The 19,059-nt window shown below is 39.4% G+C and overlaps 3 protein-coding genes and 1 pseudogene across 4 annotated transcripts in view; 3 read left to right on the top strand and 1 right to left on the bottom strand.

Annotated features, from left to right (window-relative positions):
- The window catches only part of LOC101307440, a 13,495-nt gene extending 3,426 nt beyond the window's left edge, over positions 1-10,069 (top strand). The window contains exons 4-7 of the mRNA XM_004288993.1: positions 6,483-7,020; positions 7,118-7,653; positions 7,757-8,221; positions 9,911-10,069. Of these exons, the coding sequence (XP_004289041.1) occupies positions 6,483-7,020; positions 7,118-7,653; positions 7,757-8,221; positions 9,911-10,069 (1,698 nt within the window). The remainder of the gene's footprint in view (positions 1-6,482; positions 7,021-7,117; positions 7,654-7,756; positions 8,222-9,910) is intronic.
- Positions 10,070-10,609: 540 nt separating this feature from the next.
- On the top strand, positions 10,610-12,929 carry LOC101307158 (ankyrin repeat-containing protein At3g12360-like). The gene is made up of 3 exons (XM_004288992.1): positions 10,610-11,458; positions 11,656-12,176; positions 12,306-12,929. Exons 1-3 carry the CDS (start codon positions 10,675-10,677, stop codon positions 12,927-12,929), a joined length of 1,929 nt encoding a protein of 642 aa, XP_004289040.1. The 5' UTR covers positions 10,610-10,674.
- Positions 12,930-13,311: 382 nt separating this feature from the next.
- Positions 13,312-15,405, bottom strand: LOC101306863 (annotated as a pseudogene). The gene is made up of 7 exons (XR_183836.1): positions 15,301-15,405; positions 15,092-15,171; positions 14,793-14,868; positions 14,634-14,690; positions 14,460-14,541; positions 14,118-14,167; positions 13,312-13,433 (listed from the first exon to the last, which is right to left on the bottom strand). The product of XR_183836.1 is annotated as an uncharacterized LOC101306863 (transcript).
- A 715-nt stretch (positions 15,406-16,120) lies between these two features.
- LOC101306570 lies at positions 16,121-17,319 on the top strand. Its single transcript, XM_004288991.1, has 3 exons — positions 16,121-16,522; positions 16,997-17,020; positions 17,170-17,319. Exons 1-3 carry the CDS (start codon positions 16,121-16,123, stop codon positions 17,317-17,319), a joined length of 576 nt encoding a protein of 191 aa, XP_004289039.1.
- The last annotated feature ends 1,740 nt before the right edge of the window (positions 17,320-19,059 follow it).

The following is a 19,059-nucleotide window of genomic DNA, read 5'->3' as shown; positions in this document are numbered from 1 at the left end:
GGTTTCAAAATTCCACCCCTAGTCATTTCCTCCTTAAGCTATTCTTTCTTATATTATGGGCATGTGAGAAAATCACATTGATGAGGATGATCAAGTTCTACAATTTGCTGCGAGAGGCCATTCATATTCATGTTTTATTTTCTTCACTAGTAGAATCTCAAATCGTAACTTCTAGTAAATTTTTCAAAATTTGTAACTTCTGAAAGCCAAGTTTGGTATTGAAAGCCAAATCTACAACAAAATGGGTTTTAATTTGATTTCACATGATCAGTTTACTTTTCAAACTGCTCTATCATCTGTCCTATAACAAAAATTTGGTACTTTTGGTGGTAATTGGTTTTTGAATGTGCTCCAATAACAAAGGTGAGGATGTGGATTTGGTTAGTTGAAGTCTAGACCTGTAAATTGATCGGATCTGGAGCCGCTCAACCTAGATCCGGAGATATCTCTATTAATTAAGCCAATTTGGCTTATGGAACTGTTTTTGGTTAAATTTTCGTAATTCTTTTAATTACCCTTTATTGGAATTTAATTTAGCAAATCAGAAATACATAAGACAAGGATAAAACAGACAAAATTCTGTAAAAAAAGATAGGCAGATAAAATAAAATTTTGGATAAAATTTCGAATTTCAAAACTGCAGTTATTCAGAGGGATCAGCACTCTCCAAAACCAACTGCACCTACATATCTTCCCCTCTTCTGTATGAGCACGTATATCTTCCCTCACTTTTTACGTACGTCTTCCAAAACTGCTACCTTATGTGCTAAAACTGCTCTCAAGTTTTTTTTGTTCTTCACTCCTCCTTGATGATAATTTCATGGATGAAGGCTGGCTTTATGCAAACACGTCAAGGAAGAATGAAGCATAAATCGTAAAGAATAGTCGACAACCATTGTGAAGGGGATGATAAAGCCATCAAGGTTTGTTTAAAGAATAAGGTGTAAGCACGAAAGTCTCTAATTTTATAGGCTGCAATTGTTTTGTAGAGATAGAGAGTAAGGCTATTAAAATTACAATTGTTCTTTGTTCATTGAACTAATCTACTTACTATTCTTTTCTATTGAACAATTACAATGTTACATCCTTCGCATCAATATTACTATTGAAGGCCTTTTGCTCATATTTTGGGTCCTCAATTTTGGTTCTAATGTTGTTCTCTTGGCCTTTAGTTGATAATTAAGAGTGAGGGTTTTTGCATATATTATAGGTACAAATTGATGATTCTAATTGCTTTAGATTTCTACCCGGGAGTAATCATTTAATTATTCACAGCAAGTCCAATTATACATCACATGTATATATAGTCACGTATTTCTCGAAAAACAAATAATCTCACACGCGAGAGCGACCCTATCACACGCGCATGGCTCGTGCAGGAAGGTTAATGTTTAATAATAGGAATTCAGGATCTGGACCTGACTTATTACTCGCTGGATCATTAGTAGCTCAATCAAAGTCCTAATCCATTTATAATAACAAATACTCTTGAATCTTAATAATAATTTTATAATTTCTTCATTATACCTTATAAAACACTAATGAAAATATTATAACAAATGAAGATTTCTGTAAAAGTTGAATGACAAAGATTTTTGTAAGAGTTTGTTCGGGAAGATCCATGGCTTCTAAATGGCAAAGATTGTCAAAAACACACCGCTCCATCAAATTGCTATTTCCGAAAAACTACCAAGGCTTGAAGTTCATCAGTGATTTTGTGTGTGTATATATGTTGACCTTTCTCTCACCCTCTGCAACTTCTTCACTCTCATTCCCCGTCTCTAATGGCCTTCACCTTCAGATGGCGTGGGCGGGAAGAGATGGAGGGTCGGAGGGTGGTGAATTGGGGTTTTAGGGAGAAAAAGAGGGTAAACTTGGCACAAATGAATCTTCTTGCCATCGCAATCTCAAACCAATTCAACTCACGAGATTAATCCGGATTATGGGTTCGTCCTAGAAGAGACGAAGTTGGGGGACGCTCCAACATTTAAACCCACTCCCGAGAATAGAAAATCTCGGTAAATTTAGTGAGATACTGAATCAGAATGAGAGTTCATCAATGATGTGTTTGTATTTGCGGTGGCCACCAAAATTATAATAAGCGATGATGTCGAACCTTGATTCGTTGATAGATCTCAACGAAGAGACGACTGGCTAAAAAGGAAAGAAACAATCCAGGTCATATTAGATTCCTTAACTTAGAGAAAGGTGTTATGGGCCTGTTGTTCCCATACCTCCCCATGATTAAAAATGTATATAAAGTTTAATTGGTACTTGTAAGGAAGCGTAATGAGAAAAATGAGATTGTGATATACAAAACTCTTATAATGGCGTAAGGATTTTCTCAACGTTCTGTGATTGATTACGAGGAGAAGTATTTTCCCGTAATGGAAGTCATAACGTTCCACTACCTTATCAGTTTGGTAGTTTCCGAATAACTGAATAAGCAGCCTATGAATGTGGTAACAACTTATCTCTATGAGGATCTGAATATAGAGATATACATGAAGGTTCCTGAAGGACTTCTGTTACCCAATGCAAATAGTTCTAGACCACAGAACATGCTCTCCATTTGCTAGAGTAGTTCACTTTAGGGGTTCAAACAATCCAGACAGAGTTGGTATAACCGTCTAACTGTCTAAGTGAATATTTGCTTGGGATGGGATATATGAACAATGGACTATGCCCATGCGTGTTTATTAAGAAAATAAACTTCGGGTTTGCAATTTTTGGTGATCTACGTCAATAGCATGAATTTGATTGATACTCTTGAAGAGATCAAGAAAACCATAAAACACCTGAAGTCGGAGTTTGAGATAAAAAGACTTTCAGAGACCAAATCATTTTCTCGACCTGAAGCCGTGTAAAGTGCAAATGGAATTTTGGTACATCAATCAAATTACATCTAGAAGATGTTAAGATGCTTTAATGAGGATAAAGCAAAGTCTTCAAGCTCACTCATAATCGTCTAAAGTCTAGTGAGACTCGTATCATCGTGTAGATGATAATGAAGAGATATTGGGACCAGAAAACTCATATCTAAGTACAATAGGCACATTATTGTACTTGGCTAAATGCCCTAGACCGAACATCTCACCCGATGTGAATTTGTTCATCATATAATCAAGGCTAGCAAATATGAATTGGAATTAAGATAAGAAAACGTTACTCATTGCAGAACGGATAATCTCCATCTTTTATGTGTAGCACTGAGAATGCCGTTTGTGGAGTTACTCAGCCAATCCAAGAACTTGGTTAGATAATGATCCTCATATGGTTGATCATCGATTTTAGAGCTTTCTATGTCAATGTAGAGCGAATTCGATCAATCAAATTGAAAGATCATCGTTTGCTTTTAGAGCTTCACATGCAATAAAAAACAAGATAATGTTAAAACTATTCGTGCTGATAACGTGTTGTAAAACAAAAAGAATAGATTGAGAAAGGAGAGAAACTGTAATATCCCACATCGGCCAAACGGAGAGGGGTTATGTGCTGTATATGTACATGCCCACCTCTAATCTAATACGAGGCCTTTTGGTGGCTCAGCGGCTTCGGAGGGGATGGGTACTCCGAGGTTAAGCATGTCGATGCGAGAGCAATCCCAGGATGGGTGACCTACTGGGAAGTTGCTCCTGAGCTGCCGGAAACAAAACCGTGAGGGCCGGTGGGCCCAAAGCGGACAATATCGTGTTACGGCGGAGCGGGTCCCGGGATGTGACAAATGGTATCAGAGCCACTCTGCCGTGTGGTGCGAGTGTGCCGACGAGGGCGTCGGACTCCCAAGGGGGGTGGATTGTAATATCCCACATCGGCCAAACGGAGAGGGGTTATGTGCTGTATATGTACATGCCCACCTCTAATCTAATACGAGGCCTTTTGGTGGCTCAGCGGCTTCGGAGGGGATGGGTACTCCGAGGTTAAGCATGTCGATGCGAGAGCAATCCCAGGATGGGTGACCTACTGGGAAGTTGCTCCTGAGCTGCCGGAAACAAAACCGTGAGGGCCGGTGGGCCCAAAGCGGACAATATCGTGTTACGGCGGAGCGGGTCCCGGGATGTGACAGAAACAACCAAGAGAATGAGAGAATATGTATGTATTATTGAGTAGGAAACCATCTCTTATATAGAGATGAAGCCATGATATAAATTACAATAACAACCCTAGTCGGCTAATTACAAAAATGTCCACTAAATAATAACTATTTACAACAGATTTTATTTATTATCATTATTTTTTTTTATGCTGGTTTGGAATAGCTTTCCCAGATTCATACTCTTACAAAACTTCATTAAAAAATAAAAATAAAAATAAAATCTTGGATAACTTGAGGCTTATCATTGATGATTTGTGCAAGCTGAGCCTGGGTAAGTTTCTTATCCATACGAGCTTGCAAAATAGCTTCCTGATTCATGATAAGGAGATGAAACATATGTCAATTCTATTTTCTAGCCTTCACGCGTTTAATAGACTTAAAAAAATATTTTTACCAAGAATCATTATGATTGATATGTGTTCATAAATGTAAAAATGTGATTTCACCATAGTCCTTCTATTTCATTTCAAGTAAATAAACATACCCTTCATCTCATCCTTAGTCTAGTAGCTGCTATCTAGTCTCCTGAGATTTTTTTTTTTCAAATCTTAACGCGTAGAGCTGTAATGAGCGTACTGCTATTTTCGTTAATATGAAGAAGACTGCATTGACTTGCAACACGTAGTTGTTAACACGTGAAGTTGCAGACTTGCAGCATACGGGGAGTGTGGGATTTGCTACTACACCCTTTCTACCAGGACCCTTTCATTTCTCTTTCTCTCTTCCATTTGTGGAAAATCTTTTCAAAGTTACTCAAACCCTTATCTCACAGGTCTTAGTCCCATTATGTTACAAGAAATATCCTAGAAATCTCTTGGCAATTTCTTGAGTTTGTAAGTACACATGTGAAGTCTTACTGTGGCCAATCTAATCCGGATTGTTGCCCCAAAGTCGTTGTATTCGGTTCATTCTGAATGAAGTTTGTATGGATCAAAAGATTATCCACCTATAGTCATTTCCATATAACTAGCTACATTTTAACACTAGCTAGACGCGGTGTGGCTGGGCCATGGCGACAAAGATATGGAAGAACATCATTCAAGATTTCAAATATATTAAGTGTGTATTTTCCAGGTTGTGTGTGTTACATGACATTGGGCTAATTTGTTGCGTGGTGTGTGTGTTTCTGAATATCAGATTTGATTAGGGTGAAGTCTCGACGTTCGAAGATTGATCCTTCCACTACGTCGACTGCAACTCGAGCATTGGCGAATGTACTTGGTGATGAGGACAATTACGTATAATAAAAATTATACCCTAATCTTTTGTGGAAAATCTTTTCAAAGTCACTCAAACCCTTATCTTTTGAGAAATTATGCGTCATCTCATTTAAGGTTTTGTTGCTTTGTTTCTGAATCAAATTAGGTCAATTTGATCTCGAAAATTAGGGGATGGTTGATGGATCCTAGCTTCAGTTTGCATGATTAATGTACATGGTGAGGATGAGGCCAACTTTGCAGAGCTGTTGTCCAACCAACATGCCACCGCAAGAAGCTACAACAACAATAACAATTGGTGATGATTTTACTTTCCTTCTTAATGTTTTCAAAAGAATAATATTCTGTAAAACCACTCTCCTTAAAATTAAAAGGTACATGTACTCATTTGATACACTCGTATGTTACATTCAGTTTGTTAAGCTCTTTTGTCACAAAAGATTAGTACGTACAATGAAATAAAATGGTCCCGAAGCTATTTAAACTCAACACTAGAATGGGAGGTATAAAGTAACTAACGAATCAAGAAATGTTGGAAACATGAAAAACGAGTATCTTTTCCAAATCTTTATTCTCAAGTGACTTTTGCTAGCTATTCTTAATTAATTCACAAGCATTACATATATGCACGTGGCCGGTCATCCTTTTCTCAATTCTCATTCTTATTCCATTTGTACGTAACCGAATATGATGCGCGCCTTTCAAATCCTAATCGAACCTGCAGATTCGTCCCATTACTTTGTTATACCAGAAGACTTTCTAACATCGACTTTTGTCACCTGGGTCCTTTTCCAAATTGATGCCTTACTTTGAATAATTAACCTTGCCATGCATGCATGCTCGAGTAGCTTAGCTGCTCTATATATACACAACCCTTCTCTTCCCCTACTCCTCACCCAAATATCTTCCGGCAATCCTTGATCAAGTTAGTTTTCTTGCTCATTATTGTCCTCTTTCGAGTTCTTGAGAAAACTAAAAAATAAATCCCTCTGATTCAGCTGATATGGAAATCCAGATATTTACACCAGTCGAGGAAAGCATAAGCAACATGGATGTTAAGGTGTTCAAGGCCGCACAAGAGGGCAATATTGATGCCCTTAGAGAACAGAGCAATCATCTTCACCAGATGTTGACTCCAACCAAAAACACTGTCCTCCATGTCTACATAGACTACATTGCAGGCGTACGTAGTAGGCGGTGCAAAGTCGACGACCAAGTCTAAAGAATTGCTAAAGACGACGTCAGCCGAGGTTGTAAGGGAGATGCTTGGAATGTGCCAGCCGCTACTACTGCAGCCAAACCAGAGCGGCGATACTGCCTTACACTTGGCGGCAAGACACGGACGTGCTGAGATAGTTCAAGTTCTTATTCAGGCTGCGAAAGTCCGGCATGGCGACCTGGAGGAAGGTATCTCATCACGAGAAGCATGCCACCAGTTTCTGATAAGAAGAACTAAGAAGGAGAAAAACACAGCCTTGCATGAGGCAGTGCGGTTCAATCACTTTGATGTGGTTAAAAAATTGACTGAGGAAGACCCTGGGTTTTTGTACTCTGCTAATGATGCTGGCGAAACTCCACTCTACATGGCTGCTGAGAGGGGACATACCCAATTGGTTTCCAAAATCCTCGACACTTGCACTAGTCCATCCTACCAAGGACCCAAAGGTTTAACAGCTTTACACATTGCAGCGATCTACGGTGATGAAGGTAAGCATATATCCAAAGTTGATGCATGTGAACACAATATAGAATTTACTCATTGAAACAGCTTTACACATTGCGTTTTGCTTTGTATATGTTGAAGAAATAACGAAAAGATTACTTGAGACGGAAAGGGCGCTAGCAAAAGCACCTGACGTAGAAGGAAGGACTCCACTTCATATGGCTGCAATTACGGGCAACGTTTCAATTGTGAAACAAATACTGGAATGTGACAAGTCCACTGCCTACATTGGCGACAATGACAAGAGCACACCAGTTCATTATGCTGCTCATAAGATGTTCAGGTTCAGGTGTGGAGATGTACTGAAGCAGCTCTATTTCTACTCCCCTGACAGTTTCGAGTTGGTGGACGATAAGGGTCGCAATGCCCTTCATATTGCAATTATCAATAATGATGATGAAGCAGAAAATTTTGTTCGGGAAGATCCATGGCTTAGTAGTGTCATGTTAAACGGCAAAGATTCGGCCGGAAACACACCTCTCCATCAAATTGCTATTTCCGAAAGCTACCTAGGCTTGGAATTCATCAGTGATTCTAGAGTCGATAAGATGGCATTCAACAAAGAAAATATGAACGCGCTAAACATAGGTGAAAAAAGCACCGATCGTCCGTGGAGGGTATATATATATATATTTACTAGCTAAGCTAGTACACGCTTAATTTTTCCAAGAATTTGTTTTCCTATATAGATCACATTTTCATTTTGTGTATGTGCTGCAGAGAAAACTCCGTGAGGAATTGACAAAGTCAGGTGCAAGATGGGGTTGGCGACTACAGTCAATAAGAGAGAATAGTGGTGGCAAGGAAGTAGTCGATGTGAAAAAAGGTGACCGAGAGTCAAACTTCAAGGACCTAAAAGAATCTCATTTAGTAGTGTCTGCGCTCATAGCAACTGTTACATTCGCCGCCGGCTTCACTGTCCCCGGTGGTTATGTGAGTGAACAAGGACCAAACCAGGGTCATGCAGTTCTATCAAGAAATGCAGCTTTCAAGACATTTGTGATAACAAATACATTAGCCATGAGTCTGTCCAGTTGTGCTATCGTGGTACACTTTTGTATGTTGTGGAGAAGGAAGGAAATTACGGTACTTCGCTTAGCATTGGGACCATATGGGGCGGCAATAGAACTCACCGTGTACGCCATGGTTGCAATGGTGGTGGCATTCGTTACCGGCACATACGCAGTATTAGGATGTCCTTCCTCATTAGGACTCGCGATTGAGGCTTCTGTTCTTGGGTGTGTTTTCTTCTTTGGCCACGGTGCCTTCTTGTTATTTCTTCATCCGGATTTTTCTAGTTGGCGGCGGTTTCAGGATTTTATTTGGAGAACGAAAAGATTATTAAACTGTTTTTGTAATACTGAATTGCAAAACAAAAACCGGAGATTAAATAACTACATGTTTTCAAGATCTAAACATGTGTTCGGTAGAAGTATTTCAGAAACTTGAAATATTGAATCATGTACCCACTGTATATATATAAATACATATATCTGAAACTCCATTTCTTTTCTTTCAAAAAGAAGAATCTCAAGCACAAGATGAATGCGCAAGTTGTTAGGGAACAATCATATATTTGATTATAAATATGATAGAAATTTCAATAAAGAATATAAAAAACATAACAATATTCGTTTAGGATTGAAAGTAGTGAATCAATCCTAATATAAGAGTAAAATAGTGTAAGAATCCTATAAAAGTAGTATAAGGAAAGAAAAAACTGACTTGATATTCCGATTGAGGCATGCATAAATGCACTTGACTAAAGACATATTTCGCCCCTACCCTTGTGTTTGTAGTTCGATGGGCGTCCGCCTTGTAGTATACAACAATCAATGATCCAAAATAGAAGCACCGCAATTTTGGACTCTAGCGAACCATAAATTGTATCTAATACTCTCTTGACACGAACAAGACATGTAGAAGAATTGAGGATTCTCAATCTAACCTTTAAGGAGAAATGAGTATGCGTTTTTATAGTACCCCAAGTGAACCAACATGTCCGTTCACTTATCTCATTGAAGAGACACACTTATTCTTAAAAACACCTATTGAAAAAGACACACTCTTTCAAATGGAAAGGTCATGAGTAATTTTATTTTCATTCATATTGGATATTATTACATAATTTCCAACACAAATGAGATGAAACTTCCAGTAAACAAGGCCGCAACAACAGGCAATATTTCTGTCCTTCTGTTACATGGAGAGCATCTATCCCGAATATTGACTCCAACAAAGAACACAGTTCTCCATATCTATATTGCATGGGCAAAAAGAATAGCCGAACGTTATCGAATAACACAGCCAACATCAATACGGTTGCAGGTATCCTCGAGATGCATGTGTCCAGCATTGCTAATGCAAGCCAACGAGAGAGGTGTAACAACCTTACACATGGCCTCCAAACACGGGCATGATCACATAGTTGAACAACAGCTTAATATGGGCGTTCAGGTGTAAGGCAACAGCTTAATATGTAGTTATGTTCTTCCCTAGCTGACAGTTTCGAATCGGTGTTCTTAAAGAGTCGTAATGCCCTACGTATTGCAATTATCAATAATTGAAGTAGAAGAGTTTGTTCGGGAAGATCCATGGCTTAGTAGTGTCCTTTTACATGGCAAAGATTCTGTCGGAAACACACCCTCTCCTATTCAGCAACAAATTACCATAATTAAGAAACGCGCTAAACATCATTCTAGAGAGCGGTAATGCTGAGTTGGAAGTATATAATTTACCAGCTAGCTAGCTAGAACTAGCTCTTTTTCCTTGGCTTTTTCTAATTAATAAATTATTCATTTGTCACAAAATAAATAAATAAATTTCCTAGATTACCATGTTTTTCTTGTCCATTTTCTTTTGTGCTGCATGCAGAAACATATATATGAAACACGGTTTGGGAAGATATGGTGCAACGAGTATGTGAACGTGTCAAGAGACAAAGATGTTGACACGGAAGTCGACCGTGAACAGAAAGGTGGCAACGAGTCAAGATTCAAGGATATAAAAACGAATCTCGAGCTCATTTGGTAGTGTCCACACTCATATTGCAACTGTAACTTTCGCAGCAGGTTTAACTATGCCTGGTGGCTAGGTTTCGTTGTTCCATCAAGAAATGTAGCTTTCAATAGGCGTTTGTGATAACAAAGACAAATGCATTAGCCATGGCTATGTCCACTTGTGCCCTCATGATAGGTTTTTAATTTCTAGGAAGGTAACGGTTTATTCAGTCAAGCCAAAAATGAAGGTTACGATTTGTGATCGAATACCTTAACAACGTGGCCGGCCAAAAATAAATACTTGATAATGTAGTACACCGATCGAAGCTTCCTCATTAGACTTGACTCACTTGAGAAACAAAAGGTTAAACAAAAACCTCAAGAGTCAAGACGTCAGTATCACTTCGAACTTAATTTCTAAGCGTGTTCTTGAGGACTATATTATCTAACACAGAGCTAGAAACGTACGTAGATTATGCTCTATACACTTGGAGATATCTATCTATATAACCCTTTCCTTTAGTCTTAAGTCTTAACCCAACTGCAGCTCCACAAGCACCTGTCAAGTGTCAATATCTTCTCATCGAGTCATCGTTCTTGTTTCACACCCTAGTCTGGAGCAGAAACATATATACCACAATGAATCACTCCAATTCGTATGAGACTCATGATGAGAGCACTGAGACAACAGGTACACTTGCTTCTCGTGTTGCTGATCAGTTTGAAGAATCGGCAGACACAAACACAGGTAACTCGTTTGTAAGTTATAGTGGCATGGATATTGATGTGTTCATAGCTGCACGAGAAGGTAATATAGATTGCCTTAGAGAACACGGAGAGCATCTTCACCAAATGTTGACTCCATCCAAGAACACAGTTCTCCATATTTATATAGCATGCGTAGGCCGTGCAACATTGGCGAAATCTGAAACAGTGCGGAAGTCGAAGCCAGCCAAAATCGTGGAGGAGATCGTCCAGATGTGCCCGCCGCTACTATTGCAGCCCAATGGTAACGGAGACACTCCATTACACTTTTCGGCCAGACATGGGCATGCTGCAATAGTGGAAGTTCTTATACAGGCTTCGAAATTAGCTTGTCATCATTCCAGCGACCTCGAGAGAGGTATCTCGACAGAAGAGACGTGCTGGCAGATGCTTATAAGAACAACCAACAAGGAAAAGAACACTGCATTGCACGAGGCTGTGCGCTTTAATCACCTTGATGTAGTGAGGATGTTGACCACAGAGGACCCCGATTTCTTCTACAGTGCAAATGATTCTGGCGAAACTCCGGTTTACATGGCTACTGAGAGGGGATATCGTGCCCTGGTTATTGAAATGCTCAAAAACTGCACAAACCCAACTTATCAAGGCCCCAATGGTTACACCTCTTTGCACGCAGCAGCTATCTCCAATGATGAACGTAAGCATATATAAAAAAAGGAAAATTCAGTTTAGTACCCTGAACTTTGGTGTTAAAATCAGTTCAGTCTCTCATTTTGAAAATCCATCTTTTTAGTCTCTTAACTCTCAAAATGACTACACTTTAGTGAGCGGCCGAACGAGATTTTTTTATGTTTTGGTTTATTTAACTAAATAGTCTTTCTCTTTATGTTTTAGAGATGACCAAAACACTTCTAGTGAACAACAAGGCTTTGACAAGAGCAGTAGACGAACTAGGAGATACTCCACTTCACTTAGCCACATGTTGGGGTCACGCTGCAATTGTGAAACAACTGCTACAGTGTGATAAATCTGCTGCATACATTTGTGATAACAGAAACAGGTCGCCATTTCATAATGCGTGTTACCAGGGCAATATATCTGTAGTGAAAGAGCTAGCTTCTCGTTGCCCTGATTGTTGTGAATTCGTTGATAATAAAGGTCGGAATGGTCTTCACTATGCCATCGACGGAAAGAGTCATCAAGTAGAAGCCTTTATACGAAATGATCCATGGCTTAGCAGTGTCCTTTTAAATGGCAAAGATGCTGATGGGAACACACCTCTCCATTATATTGCTACTTCTCTGTATGAAGGCATGGATTTTATAAGTGAACCCAGGGTTGATAAGATGACATTTAACAAAAGAAATTTAAACGCTTTGGACATCCTTCAAAACAGTAATGAATTAAGCGAGAAGGTACGTATATGTGTATCTTTAGTTTGACAATTAACACTTGCTTTCTGTTGGTTCTGATTTTGTTTATTTGGGATCGAACATATATATACATTGTTCACATATGCTTGGTTATCTATGTTCCATCTGTAGGTGGTGCTGCACTCAGAACTTACCCAGCAGTTGATAAAAACTGGTGCAAGAGGACATTGCCGTCTTCGAATCCACCAAGATGGTGAGAAGGAGTTCATGGTAAATGAAGTAAAAGAGGCCAATCTGGTAGTGTCAACACTCATAGCAACTGTAACTTTTGCAGCAGGTTTTGCCGTGCCTGGGGGTTACCAAAGTGAAAAAGGACCGGACCAGGGTTTTGCGGTACTAACAAGAAATGCAGCATTCAAAACATTCGTGATGGCCAATACACTAGCCATGTGTATGTCCAGTTGTGCTGTTATGATCCGCATTGTTCTGGCAATCCGAAGAAAGGATGAGGAGCATGGTCCCTTGATCCGAAGAAAGGAGGAGCATGGTCCTCTTCTCACTGCAATAAATCTGACATTTTACGCCTTGATCGCAATGGTGGTGGCATTTCTTACCGGCACATATTCAGTTTTAGGTTATTCACCAGAACTTGCTATCGCTGCATGTGTAACTGGTTGCTTTTTCTCCTTTGTATTTGGTTTTTTCATGCTTTCTCGCAAAATGGATAACCTCCGTATACATTATTTCAATGCGCATGACACCGTCATGATCTGGTTACGCATGTACAAAATGTGATGTACATAAAGTATTGTATGTTAACCATCAGAAACCCCGTACTCTTGGCGGTATATATTCTGGTATCTGCCATATCCTCCATCAGAATGCTTATTCTACTTACGATGCTAACAAGGAAGAATGCAACTCGATCAGCAACAAGAACTTACTCCCTTCTGACCAAAGTTAATGATAAGTTTATCAACGTAATAAACTACAGATCGCAGAAGACATCGCAAACTTTTACTGGATTTTCACATGGAAAACCAATACAGAGAATGGGGTTTACAAGAAGTGATTGTAAACTAGAGTTACATAGAGAGACGGTATAAGATCATATGATCAGTAAGTAAATCCTAAGCTCTTGTGTAAACTACTAAACCTTGTCAGATAATCTTAAACAAAACAACATTACGTTCCGTCATTATGACAATTTGGGACAGAACTCATATAAATTCTACAGTTTGAAAAGTCGACAAACAAATTTGCTAATGTAGACAATATCAACCAAGGAATAATTCCCACCTGCAATCGAACAAGGAAAAAAACAGAAAAAAAATGTTCAAAACCATCAGATGCTTCCTATCCCATGCAATTTGAAAGAACACAGGGCCTGTTTCTGTATCTAGGATTGGATCGGATATGTATAACCATTCAATTCAAGGTGACTTCACCGACTTGAATGAAAAAAATAAAGGTTAAGTTCAGTGAGTAGATGGATTAATTCTAAGCAGTACATGTCCAACCATTTTGTAAGAACCGGAAAGGATAAGTTTCCTCAATGAAGTCACTTATCATCTTCCTTTAACTTGCACAAAAGGTGGATGCTGGGCTTTCTTTCTTTCTTTAAACTATAAGTTCATTCAGTTGCATATCCAATCCAACCTTGCACAGCAAACAGACCCATACTCTTTTCTTTCTGACTTAATGAGTGTGCTTATTCATATACGAATAAAACTTACAGTAACTTGTCGCCATGAGACTTCCATGTTTACAACCTATGACAACATAGCCACATGAATATAAAAGATAGATGACTAGGCACTGTTAGCTTATATGAAAGATACAAGAAGGCACTAAAAGATATGCTAAAAGAAGTGACACTAGTAAGATCATTTAGCTGCTCGATACACAAAGGCAACTGCAACAATTCTCCCAAGAAAAGTATACTACAGCAAGAACAAAAAAGTACGGTCCAATCTTATTTACCATAACATTTCCATTTAATACTCCTCCAGCCCTCCATGATATCACCTTTCCTGAAAAGCAAAAATATATATAATCATGAGTACACTCGATTATTTATGTTACTATCACTTATAATCTGCATCCTACTTGGTCTGTGCTCCAGAAGCGTGTCTCTCTTTTGTTGATAGATTAGTAATTATGCAAAGTCATACGCTTAGGAGGAGCAGATATGCACGGTAGTGAGGAGAACTCAGATGTCAAATTATTTTAAAGAGAAGAAGAAAGAGAAGTACTTGCGAATAGCCAGACTGGTAGAAAGATCTACACGACTCGATAAGTAAATTTGGAAGAAGAATGTATTACCAAAGGGTTGAACAAGTTGTTGTGATATGGAGGCAACTGGAAGCCTCCAAAACCAGCAAACTAGCGCAAGATATGTCAAGACCTAAATGAAAATTATCTGTAGCTGTTAAGAACTTTAACAATGGAAGGTAAACTGAAAAAGAATACTTGATATGTTAAAAGATTCAGCATTACCTTGGAGGTGAACAAAACTTTCAGATACAAATCATATGAACCTTTTAAATCCTTGCCCTGTAACTCTTGATCCGGAAGTCAGAAAAACTGTCAGAATCTATCCACCCATAACAGGGCACCAAAACACATAAACCTAAATGAATGGCTGAGTTTGCAAACAGTACGCTTTGTGAGTTCTTTCTCCTTCGCAGTCGCCATCCTCCTAAGCTTTGCAGCTTGCGCAAATGTTGCTGGCCTGCATCAAAATAAAATAAAATCATACAAATGCAAAATGTATGCTCAAGTTTAAAACACGAAAAAGCCATGTGAACCTCTAATCGATACTGTGTGCTCAAGTTTCATACATGTTCTTAACTCATTAAAGAAGCTAACAAGATTAACTGATCCACAATTAAAGCCGAAACCATAATGCTGTGCAAGATTGAGAAAACATAGACTTGGATTAACAGACTACTCACTGTGACAAGGAGCTTACCTCTTTGGAAAGCTGTTTGATCTCTCTCCGCAACCGAGTCTCCTCAGCAGTCACTGGTCCTCGCTGAGAACAACAAAAGAACCCAATCTCAGTCAGAATTGAGCTATCAGAAAACATGACAACCGATCCAATTGAAGAATTCAAGCATCGAATTTGAAATCTATGCGGTAGGGGTAGAGTTTCGGGTGGTACCTTCTTTAACTGTTCGAGCCACTTGGAGAGAAACTGGAAAGCGACGACGATTATGAAGACGGCGGGAGCTGCGGCCGAGATTCGGTGCTCCGATAGGGTTTCCATTACCTCGATCTGTAGCTACTGCTTCTTCTTCTTCTTAGTTGTTGAGAAGGCGCTGAGGATTTGCACGGCCACCGTTTATGAACACAGACGTGTTCGGTGTTCTTTTAAAATACAACTCTTTATAGTTGGGCCTGTAAATTATCCAAACCCAAGATGAACGAAATTGGATATGTATCCTTTTTGGTCTGTGTCAACCTAAATTCGTATTTAGATACTCATTATTTGAATGTCGAGCTCTTACCCTCATACTAAGGGACCCGGATCCTCTCCTCATGAGTTGGTTCTCATATTTTCTCGTGAGAGGATCTCAGCTTTTTATTATGAACCAATGGCTGAGATCTTCCTAGTTAATTTTAACCCCCTATTACCCAACTTACTCACTTACTCTCCCTCTTCTCCTCAAAATATCGGGCTGCTCAGGCTGCTCTCTCTCTCTCTCTGCCGTCGTCGCCCCGCACCCGCCCTCTCTCTCGAATCCGTCGTCGCGATCTCTGCCTCCCGCCGCCGTCGCGAGCTCGGCCTCCCTCCGCAGTCGTCGCTCGCGATCTCTCTCTCTCTCTCTTCCGTCGTCGCTCTCGAGCCTCCCCCGCCGGCGACGCTGGTGAACTTTCGGGGACCGAGGATTCCGGTCACGCGGGGTGTGGTGAGGTTCAGGCTTGATGGGTATTATTCGGAATTCGATAAGAAGCTGTGTATGATTGGGAAGAGTAGGTCCATGTATAATGCAGGTAACTTCGAGCCTAATGTTGTTCTTAAGCTTAATTATCCGAAATGGTCTAGCATTTATGACAATTTAATTAGTGGGAGCTTAGAGAGTGTTGTTAGTGACAAGGATGATGGTGAGAATTATTTTGATGCTATTATGGTGTTGACTTTTTCTGTGAAGCATAGTTATGGGTATACATTTGTTGGGGAAGATAGGATGAGTAGTTTTCCGAGTAGTGTTGAGAGTGGAGAGAGTATAGGTTTGAGTAATTTGAATGATTCGAACGGTGGTTTGTGTAGGTTGCTTGGTAACCGTCTCGAGAGATTTGAATTGGTGTATGGGAGTGAGTGTGGTGGGGGTGTGAATTGCAATCCTCTTGGTGGGGATGTTGGATATGTACCGAGCTCGTTGGTTTTTTATGCGACTCGGTGTACAGAAGGGAGGAAAATGCAGATGTTGTTGGGGTTTTCAACTCTAGTGGAGATGAATACTTGAGATTTCCATTTGTACCTAGCACCACGTTGATTGCTGAAGGGGAATTGACTTTCCATATGTCAATTGGTAATTACGCATCTTCCTCACCAGAATTTTGTAGACAAATTGGACAATACTTCAGTTTCTATGCCTAATATTCATGCAAAAGATGTAGTTAGTACTCCTCTCTGGGGTCTGCAATAAAGATGTTTCCATTTCTTAATGACTATGATGCTCTTTGTAATGATTGTGATACTTTTTGCATGCCACCAAGTGTTTACTTTTCTTGCCTTGTTTAATATGACAAGTTATCATGCTTGTGATGCTTGTAGTCTAAATCTTTGGGAGATGACGAGTCTGAACATACTGTTGAGTTCACTGGTGGGAATGTGAACCTCATCACCACCATAGAGGATTGCAATCGATGAACTTACTGTTAGTTGGTAACCAATTTGGTTAATTCAATAAAGTTGGTGCTATTGATGCTGATGGTTTGATGTGTCCAATACATTGATGTTGGTTTAGTGTCTATCATAAGTTGTTTAATGGTAGGTGATTCTAACATTCAGTTTTGTATGGTGCAGGATTTCAGAACTTCATGGGATATCAAGGCCACTCCTACTTTCTTCTTCCTCCGAGATGGTCAACAAGTTGACAAGCTTGTCGGAGCCAACAAGGTAGAGTTGCAAAAGAAGATAGTTGCCATTGTAGATTCAACCCCATGTAAAAAATGACTACTATACTAGTTTATAGTCATTCAAATATTAGTGAATCCAAGAAGATGTCAGATAGACTCATCGACCAATTTACTAGGGTTTTTCAAATTTTCAATGAAGAAACCTTTCACAGTATGAATGATTGTACTGCATTTTGATTGTTTCAGCTTTGAATTTATGAGAGAACTGATCAGTAAAAAATATTGCAAGTAATGCAGGTAACTTAAAACTGAATAGAGATGGAGCAAAAACACAGAATGCAATTTCATTTCATCTGAGATCAGTAAAAAATATTGCAAGTAATGCAGGTAATTTAAAACTGAATAGAGATGTAGCAAAAACACAGAATGCAGTTTTTTCTGAAAATGACACTATCATCTCAAATTTACCATTTTTCCCCTGTTGCACTAGATTGAACAAAATATTGTCATATGCTCATAGCCACTATACAAAATGTTGTCATAAGCTCATAGCTACTATACAAAATATACAAAATCTGCAAGACATAGACTCATAGCTACTATACAAAATCTACAAATTTGTCCCAACAGCTATACAAAATGCCACTACAAATCTGCCAATTTTCCCAACGGTTATACAAAATGACACTACAAATCTTGTCATATGTCCCAAAATTTGCTTCAAAAGGCATCAAAGACATCTGGTTTGACATATTGGAATGATTCAGATGTAGTAATACCAGTAATATAATCAGATAACCAAAAAAAAAAAGGTGGATATATATACAAACATGAAAGACGAAGGTCTCAGCACATCAAAAATTTTAGCAGATGAGCATGGCACCCCATCTATCGGCCAATCCATTCTAAAGAGAGAATCTGTTGCAGAATGTGCCCCAGACTCCACTGCACTTCTTGAAGATAAAAACAACAGCAGAAAAACAAACTTTCAGTTCTATCTGGGTTACCAATTTTAGATGAGTCGACCAATTTTAAATGGCGTAGCAAAAATGTATTCCAGAAGAGATATTTATTTCACAACCAAAAGTAGATTTTCAGAACCTAAAAAGGAACTTAGTGTAAGATATCATAGACTAAATTAGGTAAAACAAGCAAGTTACAGGCTTCTGTAAAATATGAATAAAAGCAACACCAAGCATCCGATGAAAAAAAAAATACAGTGCCTGTAAGTGATATGAACATATGTGTTATAAAAGTTGAATGCGGCTATCTCAGAATCAAACTCCATGTAATATTTAGGTTTCAAATCTTCTTTTGATCTCTCCAAACTATTGTTGCTTTCTCCCACAGACTTTTCCATTCTTAAGACCTATATTCAACAATCACAAGAACATACACAAAAGTGAGATTCAATCTCAAAACTATAATTCCAATGCAATCAAATTAGATAAGAAACGCATACACCCATGCAACTGCAGATCGAACCTGAAACTCCAGTACTGAAAAATTGAGAGCTTGAGATATGGTGGAGGACGTCGTGGAGAGAGAGAGGACTTGTCGGAGTAACCAGTGGAAGAGGTTGTCGCCGACGGAGGGAGGCAGAGCGAGCGACGACGGCAGAGAGAGAGAGCGACGACGGAGGGAGGCGGGCGAGCGCTGGCGGAGGGAGGCAGAGTCGTCGCCGGCGGAGGGAGGCTCGCGAGCGACTACGGAAGAGAGAGAGAGATCACGAGCGACGACTGCGGAGGGAGGCTGAGCTCGCGACGGCGGATTCGAGAGAGAGGGCGGGTGTGGGGCGACGACGACAGAGAGAGAGAGAGAGAGAGAGAGAGAGAGA

The sequence above is a fragment of the Fragaria vesca genome, linkage group LG1, assembly GCF_000184155.1.
Source record: "Fragaria vesca subsp. vesca linkage group LG1, FraVesHawaii_1.0, whole genome shotgun sequence".
In the NCBI taxonomy this organism is placed as follows: Eukaryota; Viridiplantae; Streptophyta; class Magnoliopsida; order Rosales; family Rosaceae; genus Fragaria; species Fragaria vesca.
This window is presented reverse-complemented; position numbering and strand designations above follow the sequence as displayed.

Bases quoted from the DNA above. Each gene is read 5' to 3' on its own strand.
- LOC101307158 (XM_004288992.1), top strand. From the start codon at position 10,675: ATGAATCACTCCAATTCGTATGAGACTCATGATGAGAGCACTGAGACA. The intron at 11,459-11,655 runs GTAAGCATATAT...TTTATGTTTTAG, and splicing joins AGCTATCTCCAATGATGAAC to AGATGACCAAAACACTTCTA. The intron at 12,177-12,305 runs GTACGTATATGT...TTCCATCTGTAG, and splicing joins GTAATGAATTAAGCGAGAAG to GTGGTGCTGCACTCAGAACT.
- LOC101306570 (XM_004288991.1), top strand. From the start codon at position 16,121: ATGTATAATGCAGGTAACTTCGAGCCTAATGTTGTTCTTAAGCTTAAT. The intron at 16,523-16,996 runs GTTTTTTATGCG...TCACCACCATAG, and splicing joins GATATGTACCGAGCTCGTTG to AGGATTGCAATCGATGAACT. The intron at 17,021-17,169 runs GTTAGTTGGTAA...TGTATGGTGCAG, and splicing joins TTGCAATCGATGAACTTACT to GATTTCAGAACTTCATGGGA.